This window comes from Oncorhynchus keta, chromosome 28, assembly GCF_023373465.1.
Source record: "Oncorhynchus keta strain PuntledgeMale-10-30-2019 chromosome 28, Oket_V2, whole genome shotgun sequence".
Lineage (NCBI taxonomy): Eukaryota > Metazoa > Chordata > Actinopteri > Salmoniformes > Salmonidae > Oncorhynchus > Oncorhynchus keta.
In genome coordinates this window covers 25,027,409-25,049,780 of record NC_068448.1, presented here as the reverse complement: position 1 = coordinate 25,049,780, position 22,372 = coordinate 25,027,409, and the positions used below count along the sequence as shown (strand labels likewise).

At 47.7% G+C, this 22,372-nt stretch overlaps 1 protein-coding gene across 6 annotated transcripts in view; it reads left to right on the top strand.

Moving 5' to 3' along the window:
• LOC118360904 (signal peptide, CUB and EGF-like domain-containing protein 3) overlaps positions 1-22,372 on the top strand; it is a 139,957-nt gene that overhangs the window by 92,378 nt on the left and 25,207 nt on the right. For all 6 annotated transcript variants that reach the window (XM_052485201.1, XM_052485200.1, XM_052485199.1 and 3 more), the window contains 2 exons: positions 255-371; positions 1,967-2,089. In XM_052485201.1, coding sequence (XP_052341161.1) covers positions 255-371; positions 1,967-2,089 — 240 coding nt within the window. The remainder of the gene's footprint in view (positions 1-254; positions 372-1,966; positions 2,090-22,372) is intronic.

The window sequence follows — 22,372 nt, the reverse complement described above, 5'->3', positions numbered from 1 at the left end:
TTTGAAACTACACTGTACACTAATAGACATCTTTGAAACAAGCAACCGGTTTTGGGAACAGTTACACCACCTATAAAATCCCTGTGTGTGTGTGTGTGTGTGTGTGTGTGTGTGTGTGTGTGTGTGTGTGTGTGTGTGTGTGTGTGTGTGTGTGTGTGTGTGTGTGTGTGTGTGTGTGTGTGTGTGTGTGTGTGTGTGTGTGTGTGTGTGTGTGTGTGTGTGTGTCTAACTGTGATGTATGTTTCTCTCTGCAGAGACGTGTTTAGTGAACAATGGTGGCTGTGACAGCACATGTCACGATGCAGTGACCGGAGTCCGCTGCAGCTGTCCTGTAGGCTTCACTCTCCAGCCAGACCGCAAGACCTGCAAAGGTAACCTAACACACACACCTTCTCAACTCACCCTATCGAACAAAAATCACCTGTCAATCACCTGGTTGCAGATCAATCATTCTTTCTATGTTTTCCTTTTGATCTATCTTGCTGGTTCCTTTACTGGCCCCCCTTCCACCCCCACAGCCCTCCATGTACATTGTGTCCACAGTCACAGTGGCCACGGGAATCAGGGACCTAACAGACTCTAATCAGGGAGGCATTGTGGGCTTGTTGAGGCGCGTAGGACTGCCGCTGTCTGGTTCCCCAGGTGTGGCTCACCTGACATCACCTTGCCACCCTACTCTGCCTCCCTCCCCTGCCCTTCCTCTTCCCCTCTGTCTTATTGGCTGCCTCTGTCTCTTTCAGAGCTCTCACATTGGGATTGAGGGGTAGCCCAGGCCTTATAAAATAAAATACAATTTTATTTGTCACATACACATGGTTAGCAGATGTTAATGTGAGTGTAGCGAAATGCTTGTGCTTCTAGTTCCGACAATGCAGTAATAACCAACCAGTAATCTAACCTAACAATTTCACAACAGGATGCCAACAATTTAATGCTGTGTATATATTTCGTATGACCATAACCTTGAGGTAATGGGTACTGCGTTGGCAGCACATCCTTTTGTCAAGCTGCCCATATCCTGTTACTGCTGTTAAACACAAATAGCTTAATTTTCTCAAAACTTATCAAAAAGCTTTTGTAAATGTATGCAAAAGAAGAGCATTGGAGTAAGAAGGATTTAGATTAGGAGTACATTTTGGGAAAATGAAAACCTAGAAGAAGAGACAGAGAGAGAAAAGAAGAAGCAGATGAGCTCTGTGTAGAAACTCAAGACTTTTGATGCTGCCAAGAAGCCAAGAATAGGAGTCTGCTTCCCCTCCAGTGCTCATAACGTTAAAGCTAACAACTCTGATAAAAGTACATAGGATTTTATTAGTTTCGTTTCAGAGGAAACAAAAGGAAAACAACCTCAGAGAGCACTGGCACGAGAAGACAAAGAGACAGAGAGAGAGAGAGAGAGAGTTGTTATTTTATTCTATTTCTGAGGCATTTATTTTAACCAGATGATGGACTGAACTCTCCTTCAAGAAACAAACGCCTCATTTAAGATTTAATCTGAAACATGACCCAACCTGCCAGGCCCTGGTGAGCCATGTGATGTATTGATTGGTTATTGACAATGAAAAGAACGGTCGAGCTGTGTCGGGCTGTGCCGCTGAGACATAGTTCTGCGCTGGCTGTCTCTGTAAGAGCTGTGATCTATTCTAACAACATGTGGACCCAGATCATACTCGTCTTAATGCTGGCCCTAAGGGAAAATCTCTAATGCACTTTCCTTGTGCAACTCTCTCTTCTCTTTCTGGGATGGATCTCCACTCAGCTGTTCTCGCCTGCTGCCTGGGCCCCAGAGTCATCTATCACACATGCATATTTCAGCCATCAAACACACATCACATCCTTACCCTCTATCTCTCTCTCTTCCGCTCTCTCTCTATGCCCCTCTCCCTCTCTCCCATCCCCATCTCTCTCTCTCCCCGCCAGTGCATTAAAGTGAATGCTATGTACTGTATGTGTTTTCTGTCCGCAGACATTGATGAGTGTCGCCTGAACAACGGGGGGTGTGATCACGTATGTCGGAACACAGTGGGCAGCTTCGAGTGCAGCTGCAAGAAGGGCTACAAGCTGCTGACCAATGAGAGGACATGCCAAGGTAGGAGCCCATCCCTCCAACCAATCATCGGTCAGAAAACAGACCTAACAAGACCTGGTCATACTGCTCATGATCCAATGTCCCGGTGACCACAACCTGTTCCGTGTGCCCTTCAGCTAATGATTTCAGATGTTTATGAGTTCAGCAGGTTTATTCACCATGTTACTGAGGTGAATTGGAAGGTAATAGCATAGTCGTGATAATAATAAATTGACTTCCTCCTCCCTAATTGTTTTGGCTTCAGCACGCTGAGGGAAGCTGCAGAACCAGGCCTCTATCTGGCTTGTTTGTTTCTGAGATTCAGTGGGAGCCGGGGGAGCCAGCTGCAGAACAAATAAAGAGTGTGCCATGCAGAACTATGGAACCATGCAACTATGGAACTGAGCTAACTGACATTCTGAGTGGAAAAATAGACGATGTGCCTTGTCAATCAGTGTCAAGGCTGGTGCATATCAGGGACATGCCTTGGGCTCAACACTGAAACACATCATCCTAAACATGCACATCTATACCAAGTATGCTGTTCAACTCACTGTATGGAGACCAACTGTTTCTATAATTTAACTTTAGAGCATGTAAAGGTACATCAACCTGACTATTTGGGGCAGGAATCTTTCTCTCCTCATTTGGAATCTCTTTACATAACTTGGCAGATGCTTTTACCCAAAGCGTTTCACATTTAACACATACAATATGACCCAAGGGAGAGAACACATCTTTAATGTTCCCTCCAACCAACTCAGCCATATGCTCTTGGGAATATTCCGAGCTGAGAGGAGAAGGGTGGTGTTGTGTTGTATGTCTGGGGAGCTACTTGGGTACAGTGTGGAGATTGTCAGGAACAGTTTGTTTTGTCTGCAGATGAGGGGTGTTGATAAAGCTGGCCTCTTGTTGAGTGAGGCGTTGTCAGGCCAACACGCTCTGCTGCACCCCGTGCTACACCGCGCCACGCTGGCTACAGACTCATCCGTCTAGTCTACTCCGCCAGCTCCTATCCCTCCTGTGCTCCCTGACAACTGAAAAGAAAGAAAAAGAGAGAAAAGCTTAATTTCTCTAAATTGCTGTCAGGTTGTTGCAGTAATCCTGGGTGTCTGCTATACCTGGGTGACTGTCTGACTGACTGACTGGTCCATGGCAGGGAGACAGGGATTTTAGCAGGTCTATAGTGTTATTCTATAGTGTTATTGTTTGTTTACAACGTGTGAAGAGGTGTTTTGTTCCTCAATATATCATGGTTAGGTAGTCCCACATGATCTTACTGTATTTCCTTGATAGGTAACTGTCAATATAGTGCTTGGCCATTTTTTGTTAATGTTTTTTGTGCAGATCTTTTTTTGAGTGGACACCTTTATCCAATGTCCTAACATCAACAGCAATATTCTATACTGAAAAAATATAAACGCAACATTTTTCACAAGCTGAAATAAACAATCCCTGAGATTTTCCATACACACAAAAAGTATATTTCTCCCAGATTTTGTGCACACATTTGTTTACATCCTTGTTAGTGAACATATCTCATTTGCCAAGATAATCCATCCACCTGGCAGATGTTGCATATCAAGAAGCTGATTAAACAGCATTATCATTACACAGGTGCACCTTGTGCTGGGTTCAATAAAATGCCACACTAAAATGTGCAGTTTTGTCACACAAGAAAATGCCACAGATATCATAAGTTTTCAGTGAGCATGTAATTGGCAAGCTGACTGCAGGAATGTCAACCAGAGCTGTTGCCAGATCATTTAATGTTAATTTCTCTACCATAAGCTTCATCCAACATTGTGTTAGAGAATTTGGCAGTGCGTCCAACCGGCCTCACAACCGCAAACCACGTGTATGGCGTCGTGTGGGGGAGTGGTTTACTGATGTCAATGTTGTGAACAGAGTGCCCCATGGTAGCGGTGGTGTTATGGTATGGGCAGGCATAAGCTACAGACAACAAACACAATTGCAAATGCATGTTTCAGCATGATAATGCCCATGTCGCAAGGATCTGTACACAATTCCTGGAAGCTGAAAGTGTCCCAGTTCTTCCATGGCCTGCATACTCACCAGACATGTCACCCATTGAGCATGTTTCAGATGCTCTGGATTAACGTGTACGACAGCGTGTTCCAGTTCCCGCCAATATCCAGCAACTTTGCACAGCCATTGAAGAGGAGAGAGACAATATTCCACAGGTTACAATCAACAGCCTGATCAACTCTATGTGAAGGAGTTATTTAGCGCTGCACGAGGCAAATGGTGGTCACACCAGATACTGACTGGTTTTCGGATCCACGCCCGACCTTTTTTTTAAGGTGTCTGTGACCAGCAGATGCATATCAAGTTTAATGTTTTTAATGTCACATGCACAAGTGCAGTGAACTCAAAACCTAGCAATGCAATGATCAATAACAATGTAATACTAGAAAAACACACAATAAATAAAAATAAATATGAAGAACACAATAAGTAAGTAAGCATACTATATACAGGGTCAGATCCAATGCTATATTCAGAATGTGCAGGGATACTGGAGTTTTTTATTTGTTTTATTTCACCTTTATTTAACCAGGTAGGCTAGTTGAGAACAAGTTCTCATTTGCAACTGCGACCTGGCCAAGATAAAGCATAGCAGTGTGAACAGACAACACAGAGTTACACATGGAGTAAACAATTAACAAGTCAATAACACAGTAGAAAAAAAGGGGAGTCTATATACAATGTGTGCAAAAGGCATGAGGAGGTAGGCGAATAATTACAATATTGCAGATATAACACTGGAGTGATAAATGATCAGATGATCATGTACAGATAGAGTTATTGGTGTGCAAAAGAGCAGAAAAGTAAACAAATAAAAACTGTGGGGATGAGGTAGGTGAAAATGGGTGGGCTATTTACCAATAGATTATGTACAGCTGCAGCGATCGGTTAGCTGCTCAGATAGCTGATGTTTGAAGTTGGTGAGGGAGATAAAAGTCTCCAACTTCAGCGATTTTTGCAATTCGTTCCAGTCACAGGCAGCAGAGTACTGGAACGAAAGGCGGCCGAATGAGGTGTTTTCTTTAGGGATGATCAGTGAGATACACCTGCTGGAGCGCGTGCTACGGATGGGTGTTGCCATCGTGACCAGTGAACTGAGATAAGGCGGAGCTTTACCTAGCATGGCCTTGTAGATGACCTGGAGCCAGTGGGTCTGGCGACAAATATGTAGCGAGGGCCAGCCGACTAGAGCATACAAGTCGCAGTGGTGGGTAGTATATAGTGCTTTAGTGACAAAATGGCACTGGATGGCACTGTGATAAACTGCATGCCAGTTTGCTGAGTAGAGTGTTGGAAGCGATTTTGTAGATGACATCGCCGAAGTCGAGGATCGGTAGGATAGTCAGTTTTACTAGGGTAAGCTTGGCAGCGTGAGTGATGGAGGCTTTGTTGCGGAATAGAAAGCCGACTCTTGATTTGATTTTCGATTGGAGATGTTTGATATGGGTCTGGAAGGAGAGTTTGCAGTCTAGCCAGACACCTAGGTACTTATAGGTGTCCACATATTCAAGGTCGGGAACCATCCAGTGTGGTGATGCTAGTCGGGCATGCGGGTGCAGGCAGCGATCGGTTGAAAAGCATGCATTTGGTTTTACTAGCGTTTGAGAGCAGTTGGAGGCCACGGAAGGAGTGTTGTATGGCATTGAAGCTCGTTTGGAGGTTAGATAGCACAGTGTCCAATGACGGGCCGAAAGTATATAGAATGGTGTCGTCTGCGTAGAGGTGGATCAGGGAATCGCCCGCAGCAAGACCAACATCATTGATATATACAGAGAAAAGAGTCGGCCCGAGAATTGAACCCTGTGGCACCCCCATAGAGACTGCCAGAGGACCGGACAGCATGCCCTCCGATTTGACACACTGAACTCTGTCTGCAAAGTAATTGGTGAACCAGGCAAGGCAGTCATCCGAAAAACCGAGGCTACTGAGTCTGCCGATAAGAATCTGGTGATTGACAGAGTCGAAAGCCTTGGCAAGGTTGATGAAGACGGTTGCACAGTACTGTCTTTTATCGATGGCGGTTATTATGTCGTTTAGTACCTTGAGTGTGGCTGAGATGCACCCGTGACCGGCTCGGAAACCAGATTGCATAGCGGAGAAGGTACGGTGGGATTCGAGATGGTCAGTGACCTGTTTGTTGACTTGGCTTTCGAAGACCTTAGATAGGCAGGGCAGAATGGATATAGGTCTGTAACAGTTTGGGTCCAGGGTGTCTCCCCCTTTGAAGAGGGGGATGACTGCAGCAGCTTTCCAATCCTTGGGGATCTCAGACGATATGAAAGAGAGGTTGAACAGGCTGGTAATAGGGGTTGCGACAATGGCGGCGGATAGTTTCAGAAATAGAGGGTCCAGATTGTCAAGCCCAGCTGATTTATACGGGTCCAGGTTTTGCAGCTCTTTCAGAACATCTGTTATCTGGATTTGGGTAAAGGAGAACCTGGAGAGGCTTGGGCGAGGAGCTGCGGGGGGGTCGGAGCTGTTGGCCGAGGTAGGAGTAGCCAGGCGGAAGGCATGGCCAGCCATGCTTGTTGAAGTTTTCGATAATCATGGATTTGTCGGTGGTGACCGTGTTCCCTAGCCTCAGTGCAGTGGGCAGCTGGGAGGAGGTGCTCTTGTTCTCCATGGACTTCACAGTGTCCCAGAACTTTTTGGAGTTGGAGCTACAGGATGCAAACTTCTGCCTGAAGAAGCTGGCCCTAGCTTTCCTGACTGACTGCGTGTATTGGTTCCTGACTTCCCTGAACAGTTGCATATCGCGGGGACTGTTCGATGCTATTGCAGTCCGCCACAGGATGTTTTTGTGCTGGTCGAGGGCAATCAGGTCTGGAGTGAACCAAGGGCTGTATCTGTTCTTAGTTCTGCATTTTTTGAACGGAGCATGCTTATCTAAAATGGTGAGGAAGTTACTCTTAAATAATGACCAGGCATCCTCAACTGACGGGATGAGGTCAATGTCCTTCCAGGATACCCGGGCCAGGTCGATTAGAAAGGCCTGCTCACAGAAGTGTTTTAGGGAGCGTTTGACAGTGATGAGGGGTGGTCGTTTGACTGCGGCACCGTAGCGGATACAGGCAATGAGGCAGTGGTCGCTGAGATCCTGGTTGAAGACAGCGGAGGTGTATTTGGAGGGCCTGTTGGTCAGGATGACGTCTATGAGGGTGCCCTTGCTTACAGAGTTAGGGTTGTACCTGGTGGGTTCCTTGATGATTTGTGTGAGATTGAGGGCATCTAGCTTAGATTGTAGGACTGCCGGGGTGTTAAGCATATCCCAGTTTAGGTCACCTAACAGAACAAACTCTGAAGCTAGATGGGGGGCAATCAATTCACAAATGGTGTCCAGGGCACAGCTGGGAGCTGAGGGGGGTCGGTAGCAGGCGGCAACAGTGAGAGACTTATTTCTGGAGAGAGTAATTTTCAGAATTAGTAGTTCGAACTGTTTGGGTATGGACCTGGAAAGTATGACATTACTTTGCAGGCTATCTCTGCAGTATCTCCCCCTTTGGCAGTTCTATCTTGACGGAAGATGTTATAGTTGGGTATGGAAATCTCTGAACTTTTGGTGGCCTTCCTGACCCAGGATTCAGACACGGCAAGGACATCAGGGTTAGCAGAGTGTGCTAAAGCAGTGAGTAAAACAAACTTAGGGAGGAGGCTTCTGATGTTGACATGCATGAAACCAAGGCTTTTTCGATCACAGAAGTCAACAAATGAGGGTGCCTGGGGACATGCAGGGCCTGGGTTTACCTCCACATCACCCGCGGAACAGAGAAGGAGTAGTATGAGGGTGCGGTTAAAGGCTATCAAAACTGGTCGTCTAGAGCGTTGGGGACAGAGAATAAGAGGAGCAGGTTTCTGGGCATGGTAGAATATATTCAGGGCATAATGCGCAGACAGGGGTATGGTGGGGTGCGGGTACGGCGGAGGTAAGCCCAGGCACTGGGTGATGATGAGAGAGGTTTTATCTCTGGACATGCTGGTTGTAATGGGTGAGGTCACCGCATATGTGGGAGGTGGGACAAAGGAGGTATCAGGGGTATGAGGAGTGGGACTAGGGGCTCCATTGTGAACTAAAACAGTGATAACTAACCTGAGCAACAGTATACAAGGCATATTGACATTTGAGAGAGACATACAGCGAGGCATACAGTAATCACAGGTGTTGAATTGGGAAAGCAAGCTAAAACAGTGGGTGAGACAACAGCTAATCAGCTAACATAACAACAGCAGGTAAAATGGCATTGACTAGGCAACGGGGCCGACAGATAAAACAAACAAGCAGAATGGAGTACCGTGATTAATGGACAGTCCAGCGTGCATCAGCTATGTAGCCAAGTGATCAGAGTCCAGGGGCAGCGGTGGATGGGGCAGGGGGGCTGGACTGGCGAGTGTTATCCAGGTTAAAAAAAAACTAACAATGACTAAATAGCTTGTAGCTAGTTAGCTTGTTAGCTTCTGGAGGTTCTTGAGTGTGTTCTAAAAATTAAAAATAATAGTGATTCCGTATCACATTGGGTGAGGCAGGTTTCCGGAAGGTATAAACAAATTTAAAAAATCGGGAAGAGATAGAAAGTACATATGGGCCACTGCGATGCAGACGGTTAGCAGGCCTGTGCTAACAAGCTAACAGATTAGCAGACCGGGGTAAACAAGGTAGTAGTTAGCGGACCTGGGCTAAACAAGCTAGCAGTTAGCATGCCGAATTAGCAAGCAAATAGATAGCGAGGGCTAGAGAGTTAGCCTTTGGAGGACGTCGCGATGGGGTGAGTCTGTTTATTCGTCTTCATGCAGTGACATAGATAGACCGGTCGTGGGTCCGGGTATAGAAGCCCAGGAGTATGCAAGGAGCACAGGAGCTCTGGCCGGGCTAGCTTCAAGCTACGTGGGTGGAAACGCTAGCCAGGAGTAATCAACCAGGGTTGCGGTTTAGTTGTGAAGATCCAGCTGAAAAAAATGTTCCGTTTGCGGAGGGAATCCGGGGATAAAAAATAAATAGGTCCGTTATGCTCTGGTTAGCGTCGCGTTGTTCGAACTGGCGAGAGCTTTCCGAGCTAAAGGTTAGCTGATGACCAGTTAGCTGAAGACCGCTAGCATAGCTGGTGGTTAGCTGGCTAGCTTCAGTTGAGGGGTTCCGGTTCCGAAGTAAATATAAATACTTTAGGAAAATTAGCTACATTGGGTGAGGCGGATTGCAGGAGAGTATTTGGAAGCTTAGGTTTAGCAAAATGTTTTTAAAGATATGCGAAGAAAAATATCTAAAACGAAAAAGAGACGATATTTACAGATATTTACAGAGAGACGATACGACAGGACGACTTACTGCTACGCCATCTTGGATCAATGATAGAGGTAGAAAGGTATAGGGGTAAGATGACTAGGCAACAGGATGTATGATGAACAGAGTAGCAGCAGCTTGTATGTGAGTGGGTGTAGAGTCAGTATAGAGTCAGTATCGGCTGCCCGGCTCACAGAACAGCGCTCCGGGCAGCCGAGCGGAAATGGAGGAAAACTCGCCTCCCTGCGGACCTGGCATCCTTTCACTCCCTCCTCTCTACATTTTCCTCCTCTGTCTCTGCTGCTAAAGCCACTTTCTACCATTCTAAATTCCAAGCATCTGCCTCTAACCCTAGGAAGCTCTTTGCCACCTTCTCCCTCCTGAATCCCTCCCTCCTGAATCCTCCCCCTCCTCCTCCCTCTCTGCAGATGACTTCGTCAACCATTTTGAAAAGAAGGTCGACGACATCCGATCCTCGTTTGCTAAGTCAAACGACACCGCTGGTTCTGCTCACACTGCCCTACCCTATGCTCTGACCTCTTTCTCCCCTCTCTCTCCAGATGAAATCTCGCGTCTTGTGACGGCCGGCCGCCCAACAACCTGCCCGCTTGACCCTATCCCCTCCTCTCTTCTCCAGACCATTTCCGGAGACCTTCTCCCTTACCTCACCTCGCTCATCAACTCATCCCTGACCGCTGGCTACGTCCCTTCCGTCTTCAAGAGAGCGAGAGTTGCACCCCTTCTGAAAAACCTACACTCGATCCCTCCGATGTCAACAACTACAGACCAGTATCCCTTCTCTCTTTTCTCTCCAAAACTCTTGAGCGTGCCGTCCTTGGCCAGCTCTACCGTTATCTCTCTCAGAATGACCTTCTTGATCCTAATCAGTCAGGTTTCAAGACTAGTCATTCAACTGAGACTGCTCTTCTCTGTATCACGGAGGCGCTCCGCACTGCTAAAGCTAACTCTCTCTCCTCTGCTCTCATCCTTCTAGACCTATCGGCTGCCTTCGATACTGTGAACCATCAGATCCTCCTCTCCACCCTCTCCGAGTTGGGCATCTCCGGCGCGGCCCACGCTTGGATTGCGTCCTACCTGACAGGTCGCTCCTACCAGGTGGCGCGGCGAGAATCTGTCTCCTCACCACGCGCTCTCACCACTGGTGTCCCCAGGGCTCTGTTCTAGGCCCTCTCTTATTCTCACTATACACCAAGTCACTTGGCTCTGTCATAACCTCACATGGTCTCTCCTATCATTGCTATGCAGACGACACACAATTAATCTTCTCCTTTCCCCCTTCTGATGACCAGGTGGCGAATCGCATCTCTGCATGTCTGGCAGACATATCAGTGTGGATGACGGATCACCACCTCAAGCTGAACCTCAGCAAGACGGAGCTCCTCTTCCTCCCGGGGAAGGACTGCCCGTTCCATGATCTCGCCATCACGGTTGACAACTCCATTGTGTCCTCCTCCCAGAGCGCTAAGAACCTTGGCGTGATCCTGGACAACACCCTGTCGTTCTCAACTAACATCAAGGCGGTGTCCCATTCCTGTAGGTTCATGCTCTACAACATCCGCAGAGTACGACCCTGCCTCACACAGGAAGCGGCGCAGGTCCTAATCCAGGCACTTGTCATCTCGCGTCTTGATTACTGCAACTCGCTGTTGGCTGGTCTCCCTGCCTGTGCCATTAAACCCCTACAACTCATCCAGAACGCCGCAGCCCGTCTGGTGTTCAACCTTCCCAAGTTCTCTCACGTCACCCCGCTCCTCCGCTCTCTCCACTGGCTTCCAGTTGAAGCTCGCATCCGCTACAAGACCATGGTGCTTGCCTACGGAGCTGTGAGGGGAACGGCACCTCAGTACCTCCAGGCTCTGATCAGGCCCTACACCCAAACAAGGGCACTGCGTTCATCCACCTCTGGCCTGCTCGCCTCCCTACCACTGAGGAAGTACAGTTCCCGCTCAGCCCAGTCAAAACTGTTCGCTGCTCTGGCCCCCAATGGTGGAACAAACTCCCTCACGACGCCAGGACAGCGGAGTCAATCACCACCTTCCGGAGACACCTGAAACCCCACCTCTTCAAGGAATACCTAGGATAGGGTAAGTAATCCTTCTCACCCCCCTAAAAAGATTTAGATGCACTATTGTAAAGTGGCTGTTCCACTGGATGTCATAAGGTGTATGCACCAATTTGTAAGTCGCTCTGGATAAGAGCGTCTGCTAAATGACTTAAATGTAAATGTAAATGAGTGAGCTGATGATGGAGTTAGTGTTTGTGATTGTGTATGGCCCTCTCTGTGTGCAAAGATACAGTGCAAAAATACAAACAGGGAACAACTTAGGTGGAAGACGTGACAGCCACTCAATGGTAGTGGTGGCTGTTTAACAGTCTGGTGGCCTTGAGATAGAAGCTGTTTTTCAGTCTCGGTCCCTGCTTTGATGCACCTGTACTGACCTTGCCTTCTGGATGATAGCGGGGTGAACAGGTAGTGGCTCGGGTAGTAGTTGTCCTTGATGATCTTTTTGGCCTTCCTGTGACATCAGGTGGTGTGGGTGTCCTGGAGGGCAGATAGTTTGCCCCCGGTGATGCGTTGTGCAGACCTCACTACCCTCTGGAAAGCCTTACGGTTGTGGGCCGAGTAGTTGCCGGACCAGGCTGTGATACAGCCCAACAGGATGCTCTCGATTGTGCATCTGTAAAGGTTTGTGAGTGTTTTTGGTGACAAGCCAAATTTCTTCAACCTCCTGAGGTTGAAGAGGCACTGTTGCACCTTCTTCTCCACGCTGTCTGTGTGGGTTGACCATTTCAGTTTGTCCGTTATATGTACGCCGAGGAACTTAAAACTTTCCACCTTCTTCGCTACTGTTCATGATTACAGAAGTGAGTACTACAGGGCGGTAGTCATTGTGACATGAAGCCTTAGAATTCTTAGGGACAGGAAGGATGGTGCTCATCTTAAACATGTGGGGATTACAGACTGGGACAAGGAGAGGTTGAAAATGAATATGGGTGCCAGCTGTTCTGTGCATGCTCGGTGAACGCTCCCTGGAATCTGTATCTGTGTTAGGGTCTAATCCATTTATTTCCACTGACTGATTTCATCATATGAACTGTAACTGAGTACAATCTTAGAAATTGTTGCATGTTGCGTTTATATTTATGTTCAGTATAATTCTTAGGTAAGTGGTGTGTGGTCAGCACCTCCTCAGTCCAAGACCCAGCTGGGTGACTACAGCAGGGACCATCTCCCACGCTAGCTAGCTGAGATCTGGCCTGGTTGGCCATTGTTGTTTGGAACTTTGGGGAGCAAAAAGGAAGAGGGAAATGTGCTAAGCATAGGCCCAAATAACGCTCTTATCTATACCACCTGAGGACAGTGCCATACGTGAGTAAAATAGCTATAAAAACAATCCTAATAAATCCTGACTTATTAGAGATGTGGCTGTGCTGTTCGGTAAAAAGAAGAACCTACTACAGTACACAATGTGCATACTGTGGTAAGGTGTTGGGATGTATAAACTGAACTCCACAACCCTGTTTATCTTGCTTTGAACGGACACTGTGTTTCCCAGCTGTCAGCGGCCCACGGCCCATCAATCAAGACGCGACATGTCTGGCCCGGTCCAGGGCTTGGAGGCTTTCCTCGACCCTTCCTCCCCCCTACCCACCCCTCATCCCCTGCTAATCCCTATGAGGGCGTTGTCGGAGGGCCCTTATCAGATCCTACTAGGTCTCCCCCAGGAGGAGCATCAAGGCCTTATCTACTCTGTCTAAACAGCCTCTGCCAAGCATTGTTTCACCATTCTATTGTTGTAACATTTATTTGCTCTGAAGGATTGTTATTTTTTGGAGCTGAGGGGGGAAGAGGAGGTGGTGGGGGGATTCGTAGGCCAGTTTTGCGTAATTGCTGCTACGGAGGAGGATTGGCGGAAGAAACCTGTGGCTTTGTTTTATTTATTTTATCTTATGCAGTCATATGCCTGGCACCCCATAAATAACACAATTGTAGAAATGTGAGATTGTTCAGATGGAGGGAGCAAGCAAGGGGGTTTCTGTCTGTGTTGTGTTAAAAAACAGCAGCCACTGTTCCTTCAGTGTGTTCATCTGCACGTACACCATGGGTCTCAAGCCACGCCAACCACTGCATACCTCACCTTACCTGCTGGTAAACAACGAACATAGTCCCAGGCATCCTGAAACATCCAAGCCCATCCCTTACTTTCTACAGTGTAGTACAATACAACGCTACAGGTTGCTTCTTCCCATTCGATCATATTGATCAGAGCTGGATAGAGTATGTCCAAGCAGCAAAGCATGTACCCAGTCAACCCCAGTCCTGAGATGTTAGCTAGCATCCCAATATCCCAGAGGAGTTCTTTCAAACGAAACAAATGCCATTTAGATGCCAATTCATTTATATTTTTGACAGCTATGTAAAAGTTAGCTCTTAAAGCCCCCATGCAGTCTTTACATTTTAGATTAAAAAAAATAATAATAATTACTGTATTTTTAAATCACTGTTTTTATTTAATGAAAATTACTCCAAATACATTTTATCATTTATTTCCATGAGCCTCCTTTGCCATTGAAATGCTCTGTCTGATCGTGTTGGTGTGTTGATACAAATTTAAATATATATACACATACACAGCTAGAGCCTACCCAGCTTACCCTAGAAGGGATACAGCTTTTGTCAAATTGCCGTCAACTTTTCCTAACCTTAACCTATTTCACCTAACCTGCTGCATAAGTTATCTTAACCTGCTACGAAAAGTCAAATCTGACAAATGCTGTATCCCATTTAGTCAAAACCCACTTACCCATTCAAAGTAGGAGGATACTTATGCAAATAACATGCATATATAATATGATACATATATATCATATACATATATATATGATACATTGTAAGATTGGGATTTCATTATTTGGGTCAAAAACTCCATCCCACAGGTTGAAATTCCAGGATTTTTCATTCAAACAGCTCTTAGACAACAAGGGCATTATTGTAAGATTAGTGGAATCTGTGTGGCTTGCTGGACAGGTAGGATGACTGACAGTGAAGGTGAACAGGTGGTCACGTGTCAGGTGACAGAGGAATGGATGAGACTGAGGCAGCAATTCCTTTAACCATAAAGTGGTATATTTACTGAGTATTCTGTGCTGCATCACAAAGGAAACAAATAACATGTATACAATCAAATTCATAATCAAAGATCAAATCATATCAGTCATTATTAACATAAGTTAAGGAATTCAACAGTCCAGTTCATTAAGAAGACAATAGTAATCATCCGCGAGTCATTTAGGCTCATAACTAATTATCATAAATCATGAAAGAATACAAACAGTGAATGGTTATACAATCTATAATCCCCATGATCAAAGTCAATCAGTTAGCAAACAATGACGTTTCTCATTTCACGCTTTCAATTGTCTTCGTGTACATATAATTAATTTCAATACACATGAACCATATCGATTGCATAATTGGCCTATGAGGATCCGTAGGGCCGTGATCATTGACAATTCACATTACACAATATGTTTGAAGCTGCGCTCCAAGCCGCGCTCCGCGGTAATAACTATTAACAGTAACTGAATGGCCCACTCTCCCGATCGCCACTGATAATTCAGAAAGGTAACAGAGTCGGTGGACTTACGTGGATTCATGGACGCACAGAACTTCTGGATGAGATGGAGTTAAGGAAGAGAAAGCAGCGAGATCAGGCGATGGCAATTTCCTCCTTTTATGGAGTTGAGATCTATCGGACATTTCCACCTGACCTAATTAAAGCTCCCCTGGCCCAGCTGAGTAAATGGCAATGAATTAAAGGAGTATTCCACCAACTCCATGGGCCTTTTCTACAGCCACCCAGGAAATTTGTTAAATTCCACATTCCTCAAAAAAGGCTCATTGCTCCCCGTCCTCTGTCATCTCAGGGAGAGGAATTAGTCGGGCAACTGGCCGGATATATGTCCGGTTCTTCACCTGGATTTCCACTGATCTAACACGACCATCGGTCCCAGGCATGGTCTTAGTTATACGGCCCACCGGCCAGGAGGCAGCTGAGGGTCCACCATCATTACTACTTGGCCAGTTTCCAGGCTGGCCATTTCTCTCCGCCATTTCCCTCTGTGCTGTAGACTTGGTAGGTAATCCCGAATGAATCGGGCCCAAAAATGGTCAGCTAAGATTTGGCTGTGTCGCCACCGGCGTCTGCCTACGAGGTTGGTATCAGCATACATGGCTTGAGGAAGTGACGCATCTCGGCGTCCCATCAAGAGCATATTCGGTGTAACCGGATCGGGGTCAGCGATGTCTGCAGAGAGATATCCCAAGGGTTTGGAGTTCAGAATCCCTTCCACCTCTATCAGGACGGTCCTCAAGACAGTTTCAGCGACAGTTTGGTCCCCCAGGACGACTCGTAAGGCCGTTTTTACAGATTTGATCTCTCGCTCCCATGTTCCTCCAAAATGAGGAGCGCCTGGAGGGTTAAATTTGAATGAGATTTGTTGGTCCATCAGCTGATCCTGGGTTCCATGGCTTGGAAGGCTTCCTCCAACCTGGCTTCTCCTGCCTTGAAGTTCGTACCTCTGTCAGCCAGGATCTCGTAGGGTTTCCCCCGTCTGGAGATAAACCGCCGTAGGGCCATGAGGAAGGCTTCCGTATCCAAACTCTCCAGTAGGTCCAGGTGGACACATCTGGTTGTAAAACACTTGAATAGAATGCCCCAGCGCTTTTCCACACGACGACCTAACTTGATCATCAAGGGGCCAAAGCAATCTACTCCTGTTGACCAGAAGGGTGGTTTAAGGAGGCGCAAGCGAGAAGGGGGTAAATCTGCCATTTTGGGCACCGTAGCTCCGGCCCGCCATCTCTGACATTCTACGCAGGCGTATTGATGCTTACAAATGGCTCCTCATCCTCCAATTATCCAGTACTTCCGCCTCATCTCCCCATAGACCCTCTCTGGCCCTGGGTGGAGAAGCCGCTCATCATAACTCTTGATGAGGAGCCTGGTAAGAGGGTGTCTGGAGTCAAGGATAATTGGGTGGATAGCATCTGGGTCCAAAACCTCTGCTTGGCGCAGCCTCCCTCCGACTCTGATCACTCCAAGGATTGGATCATATTCTGGGGCAAGAGAGAGAAGACGGCTGTCCTTAGCCACTTCCCTACCGGCTTTCAGAGCTTTTAACTCCTCAGGGAAGCTAACTGCTTGTGCTTGCTGGAGGAGTAGTGTCTCTGCCGCGAGGGAGGTAGGTATAGAAGCCACCCCATCTGAGGTCTGGTTTGTGGTGGTGATCAGATCCGGCAGTGTTTGGGATTGTGTTAGGTCAGGGAGAGCAGTTGTTGCTTCCGTAGAAATGCTGTAGCATTGGGCGGACTTCCTTAACTCATGAGCTTCAGTTGGTTGCGGAGGGGCCGCACGCCTGGGGGCTGTCGGCCACTCTTTCTCTGGTTGGGACAAGAATGGTGGTCCCAAGCTCCAGCGATGGGATTTAGCCAATTCCTTAAGGGTTTTACCTCTAGTAATGTCATCAGCAGGATTGTTTATGCTATCAACATACCTCCAGTCCTGGACTTCTGTTAGGTCTTGGATTTCCGCAATGCGAGTTCCGACGAAAACCTTATACCTGCAGGACTCCGACTTGAGCCAGGTCAATACAGTGGTCGAATCACTCCAGTAGATGACCCTTTGGATTGGCAAGGTGAGCTCGGCTCGCAAGGTAGAGGCCAACTGGGCTCCGGAAAGGGCAGCACTGAGTTCCAGCCTAGGCATTGACAACTGCTTCTTGGGTGCGACCCTGGACCTGGCCATGACAAAGGAGACATGGGTGTGGCCTGCCTTATCCTCCACTCTAAGATAGGAAACCGCCCCATAAGCTCGCTCCGAAGCATCACAGAACACATGCAGTTCCAGGCATGATCCTGTTTGGTCAGCACAGGATGGTACATAACATCTTGGCATTTGGACATCAGAGAGCTCCGTTAACTCAGTTTCCCAACAGATCCATTGTTCTACTAGGTCAGCCGGGTGGATTGGTTCATCCCAGTCCCTCTTGGTCTGCCACAGGTCCTGGACTAAGACTTTGGCCCGTGTTGTGTATGGCAGGATATACCCAAGGGGATCGTATTGACTGGCCAGGGTCCGATAGATGGTGCGCAGAGTGGGGGTTTCGGTACTCGGGGATGAGCGGTGCTTATACCCCAGGGTATCCGGTATGCAGCTCCACCTCAGTCCTAGAGTGGGCTCTTCTGGGTTAGCACCAGACTGCGTTAGCCATAGTTCACTGCTACTGGACCTAGCTTGTGGCGGGAGGTGCTGGATAACCTCCGCTCTGTTACTAGCCCACTGTCGGACCTCAAATCCCCCTTTGGACAGGAGATTCCGTACTTTATCAAGGAGTGATTTCGCTTCAGCCATGGATGGGATGCTCTGTAAGCAGTTATCCACATAGAAGGCATTTTCCACTGAATCCAATACTTCTGGGTCACTGTCTGGATGCTCCCGTGTGTGTCTCTGCAGAGCGTATATGGCACAGCAAGGACTGCAGGTGGTGCCAAATGGGAGTACCTGCAATTCATAGATTGTGGGCTCTGCATCTCGTTCCATATCTCGCCATATGAACCGGAGCAGTGTGGTGTCGGAAGGCTGTAAACGAATCTGATGAAACATGGCTTTGATGTCTCCACTGATGGCTGTAGAGTGCTGCCGGAACCGGAGAAGGACACCGAGCAAGGAAGGACCTAAGGTTGGTCCGGGGAGTAGACAGTCATTCAGGCTTTGACCAGCTGCTTGGAATGAACAGTTGAAGACAAGTCTATACTTCCCACCATGTTGCTGGATAACATGGTGAGGGAGATACCAGGATTCACAAAGTGAGTTTTCCTCTTCATGAGCTGTCACTTCAGTGACGTAGCCTGCCTTCACAAGGTTATGAATCTCTAGATTATGAACTTCTGCAAGCTCAGGATTCTTCACCAGGCGTCACTCCGTTCCACGCAGTAGTGGGAGTACAGCCCGTGTCGTGGTTGCCAGAGGAGGATGGTTGGGCACCCGTAACAGTGGGGTTGTATACCTGCGAACGCCATCCATTTCAGTGGTGGTGGTGCTCTACTCCAGGAGGTCTAATGCATAGCAGTCATTTTTCAAGCGAGTGACTTCCTGTAGCTTCCGGTTGGAGAAGGTGTCCATCTTCCAGAGCATCTCAACATTCCGAAGGAGGTCAGTGGCTGCATCTGGATTGCTTCTGGTGAAGAGGACTTGCTGTGACTGTACAGCTTGGGTGGAGAGAAGTAGATGGGATGGACCTTGCACAGCCCAACCCAAGGATGTATGGACAGCAATGGGTCCTCCTTCTGGTCCAGCTCGTATAGGCTCAGTCGGGGTGACGAGATGTGGGTGGTCTGACCCAATCAGGATAAGTGGTGCTACTCTGGCCAGGTTAGGAAGAGGCAATCCTCGTAGATGAGGATATTGTTTCTGTAGAACACTTACCGGGCAGGAGTGCTCTGCGAGATTCAAGCCATCTGCCGTGAAGGCATTGGTGATGTTATAGGCCACGTCCCTGTTTCCTGAAGGTGAAATGCTAAAGGTTACAGCAGAGCCTTTCATTTGGATAACATCATGTCGCACCGTTCTGAGATTAAGGGTCTCGGGGGTCCCTTCCAGGTTAAGCTGACGGGTGGCCGCCGTGAGAATGATTGTTCTTTCTGACCCATCATCTAGAACGGCAAATGTATCAATGCTTCTCCCTTCACTTTGCAGAGTGACCTTGACCACCTTCAACATGACCCTTGGAGACCGGTTCTGCTGGTCGAGGTACAGCTCCTTTGCAGCTCCTACCATGAGCATACTCTGCTCCTTCTGTGCTTGGGGAATTAGATCATGCAACACGGTGAGATGGATTTCTTTACAGCGGTTGCAGGGTTTCCCCAATGTGCAGGTCTCCACCTTATGGCTACGGGCACACTTGTAGCATCGCTCGCCTGAAGTGATCCAGGCCTTCAATTGAGTTTGAGTGAGCTTTTTTACTCTGGGGCATGAGCCAAGGAAGTGCCCCTTACTATTGCAATATGGGCAGTAAGGTTGGAATTTGATGTTCTTGCTCTTGAGGGGTCTTCTTCCCGGGTTCTTCCCCGGCCTCAGTATTTAAGTACATGGTAGTGGGATTTTGCCTTTTCTGTCCCTGCTGGCGTTCAAACTCCTTCCTTCCCCCGGTGGCTATGGCGGAGATTGTGGCCTGGTGAGCGATGCTCTTCGCCTTTGCCTTCACCTCCAACCATGCGGCCAGGTCTCTGAGAGCATAGGTGCTTCTCGAGCCCTCTTTCAGGATGCCCTTATTCAAACAATGTTCAATGAAACTGTCTCTGAGGTACACTGGAAGTTTGCTAAGAAGCCTGTCCACGTGGGAGCCACATTTCAGCTCGTTCCAGTCTTCTCCTTCAGATTGGAGCATCGAGGTCAGGGATTGGACAGCCAGGGAGAATTCTTGGAAGGCAGCATGGTCTCCCATTTTAATTGGAGACGTGTTCAGGATGTTGTTTAGTTCATTCTGGACCAGCTGACGTGGCTCACCATATCTCGCCTTCAGGGCCTGGAAAGCTGCAGTGTATGGTGTTGCGGAGTGCATAAAGGATTGGGCCAGCCTGTATGCACTGGGAAACCGCAAATGATCCATTAGTACTTGGTATTTGTAGCGTTCTGACAGATGACTGTGAATACCCAGTAGGCTCTCCAATGCCATTTCCAAAATGACAAATTCACTCTCCTTTCCATTTTCAAAGTATGGCAGTTTGGGTCTGGGAATTCCATAGGCTGAGGCTACTAGAAGTTTCATAATGTTGGCTCCCTCTTCTGGTTGCGTGAAGGATAAACCCGGGACTTCTGATGAGCCCACTGTGGCCTCATTGGGCCGGTCCCCTACTGTCCCAGACCCTCCATTCATGGCAGCCGGAATTGGGCAAGAGCCCTCCGACCTGTTGTTTGAGGACTGGCCTGGCCCTGGACGAAAGGAACGATTTGCCTTGGTTGGTAATTGGCGGAAAGGCGAAGGAGTGATGCTTTGTCCAGATGGAGGAATGCTAACTTGTGTCACTGGCATAGAGGGCGTTGGCGGAGCGGCCCGTCTCCCGTGCTCCGTGTTGGCTGTTGAACCCGGAGCCTCCGAGGACTGTGTGCCATGCTGTACCAGAGGGGCAGATTGGGAAAGAAAGGCAGACCGTTCAGGTCCATTTGGAAGAGTGGGCAGGTCAACTCCCTGTTCGTTCCTCTCCAGGAAGGATGAGACCATCCGTGCCTCCTCTAATTCCCTTCTGGCTTGACGGTGCCGTCGCTGCTGTGCCGGGTTCTTGGCAATGAATTCCCGTTCCTGTAGAGCTCTACGGGCCTGCCCATCCAATTGGTGACATCGTTCGTCAGCCTGTCGTTCCTCCTCAATCTGACGCTCAATTTCCTCCAAAGCTAATAGTTTCATCCTCTCTTGTAGGACAGCGGTCTGTGAATCGCTGAGGGCTAGTGAATGGCGGCTGGCCATGGCCACTTCCAAAGGGGTATCCACTGGTCGAACTCCCACTCCGTCTAGAGTGATTCGACGATTTCCCATTAGTTAAGGGGTGAGCGGAGCCTGCCTCTGGAAGCTGGTCGACCTGTGCAGTGGGAGTTACCTCCTCCATAGGTTCTTCACGTAGACCACTTTTCTGCTCCAAAGCAGTTTCCGGTCCTTGGCTCAGAGGGGATGGTTGATGGCTGAAACGTATAGTTGATCCATCAACTCTTTGAGCTCTGGTGGGCTTGCCCTTTGATGTCAGAACCTCGACCACATAATCCTTAAGATAACCAGGTGCTTGCCTGGTTCTTCTGGTGCAGCTGGTAGTTGAGGATGAAGCCTTTGTTGCTTTAGGCTTAGCTCCTGGATATTTCCTTTGTTCCAAGACCTTTCCCTCAGCTGCTCTCTCCTCCTCTCTTCTTCCTTCCAGTGGAGACAATTCTTCCCTCTCCGCCTCCATTTCCTTTTCACCTGTCTTTGGTTCAGTCATCATCCGGCTCAAAGGACCATTGTAAGATTAGTGGAATCTGTGTGGGTTGCTGGACAGGTAGGATGACTGACAGTGAAGGTGAACAGGTGGTCACGTGTCAGGTGACAGGAATGGATGAGACTGAGGCAGGAATTCCTTTAACCATAAAGTGGTATATTTACTGAGTAGTCTGTGCTGCATCACAAAGGAAACAAATAACATGTATACAATCAAATTCATAATCAAAGATCAAATCATATCAGTCATTATTAACATAAGTTAAGGAATTCAACAGTCCAGTTCATTAATAAGTCAATAGTAATCATCCGCGAGTCATTTAGGCTCATAACTAATTATCATAAATCATGAAAGAATACAAACAGTGAATGGTTATACAATCTATAATCCCCATGATCAAAGTCAATCAGTTAGCAAACAATGACGTTTCTCATTTCACGCTTTCAATTGTCTTCATGTGTACATAATTAATTTCAATACACATGAACCATATCGATTGCATAATTGGCCTATGAGGATCCGTAGGGCCGTGATCATTGACAATTCACATTACACAATATGTTTGAAGCTGCGCTCCAAGCCGCGCTCCACGGTAATAACTATTAACAGTAACTGAATGGCCCACTCTCCCGATCGCCACTGATAATTCAGAAAGGTAACAGAGTCGGTGGACTTACGTGGATTCATGGACGCACAGAACTTCTGGATGAGATGGAGTTAAGGAAGAGAAAGCAGCGAGATCAGGATATGGCAATTTCCTCCTTTTATGGAGTTGAGATCTATCGGACATTTCCACCTGACCTAATTAAAGCGCCCCTGGCCCAGCTGAGTAAATGGCAATGAATTAAAGGAGTATTCCACCAACTCCATGGGCCTTTTCTACAATTATCATAATTTTCACAGTTTCTGAGTGTTATTTCGACCTCATAGTGTGGAA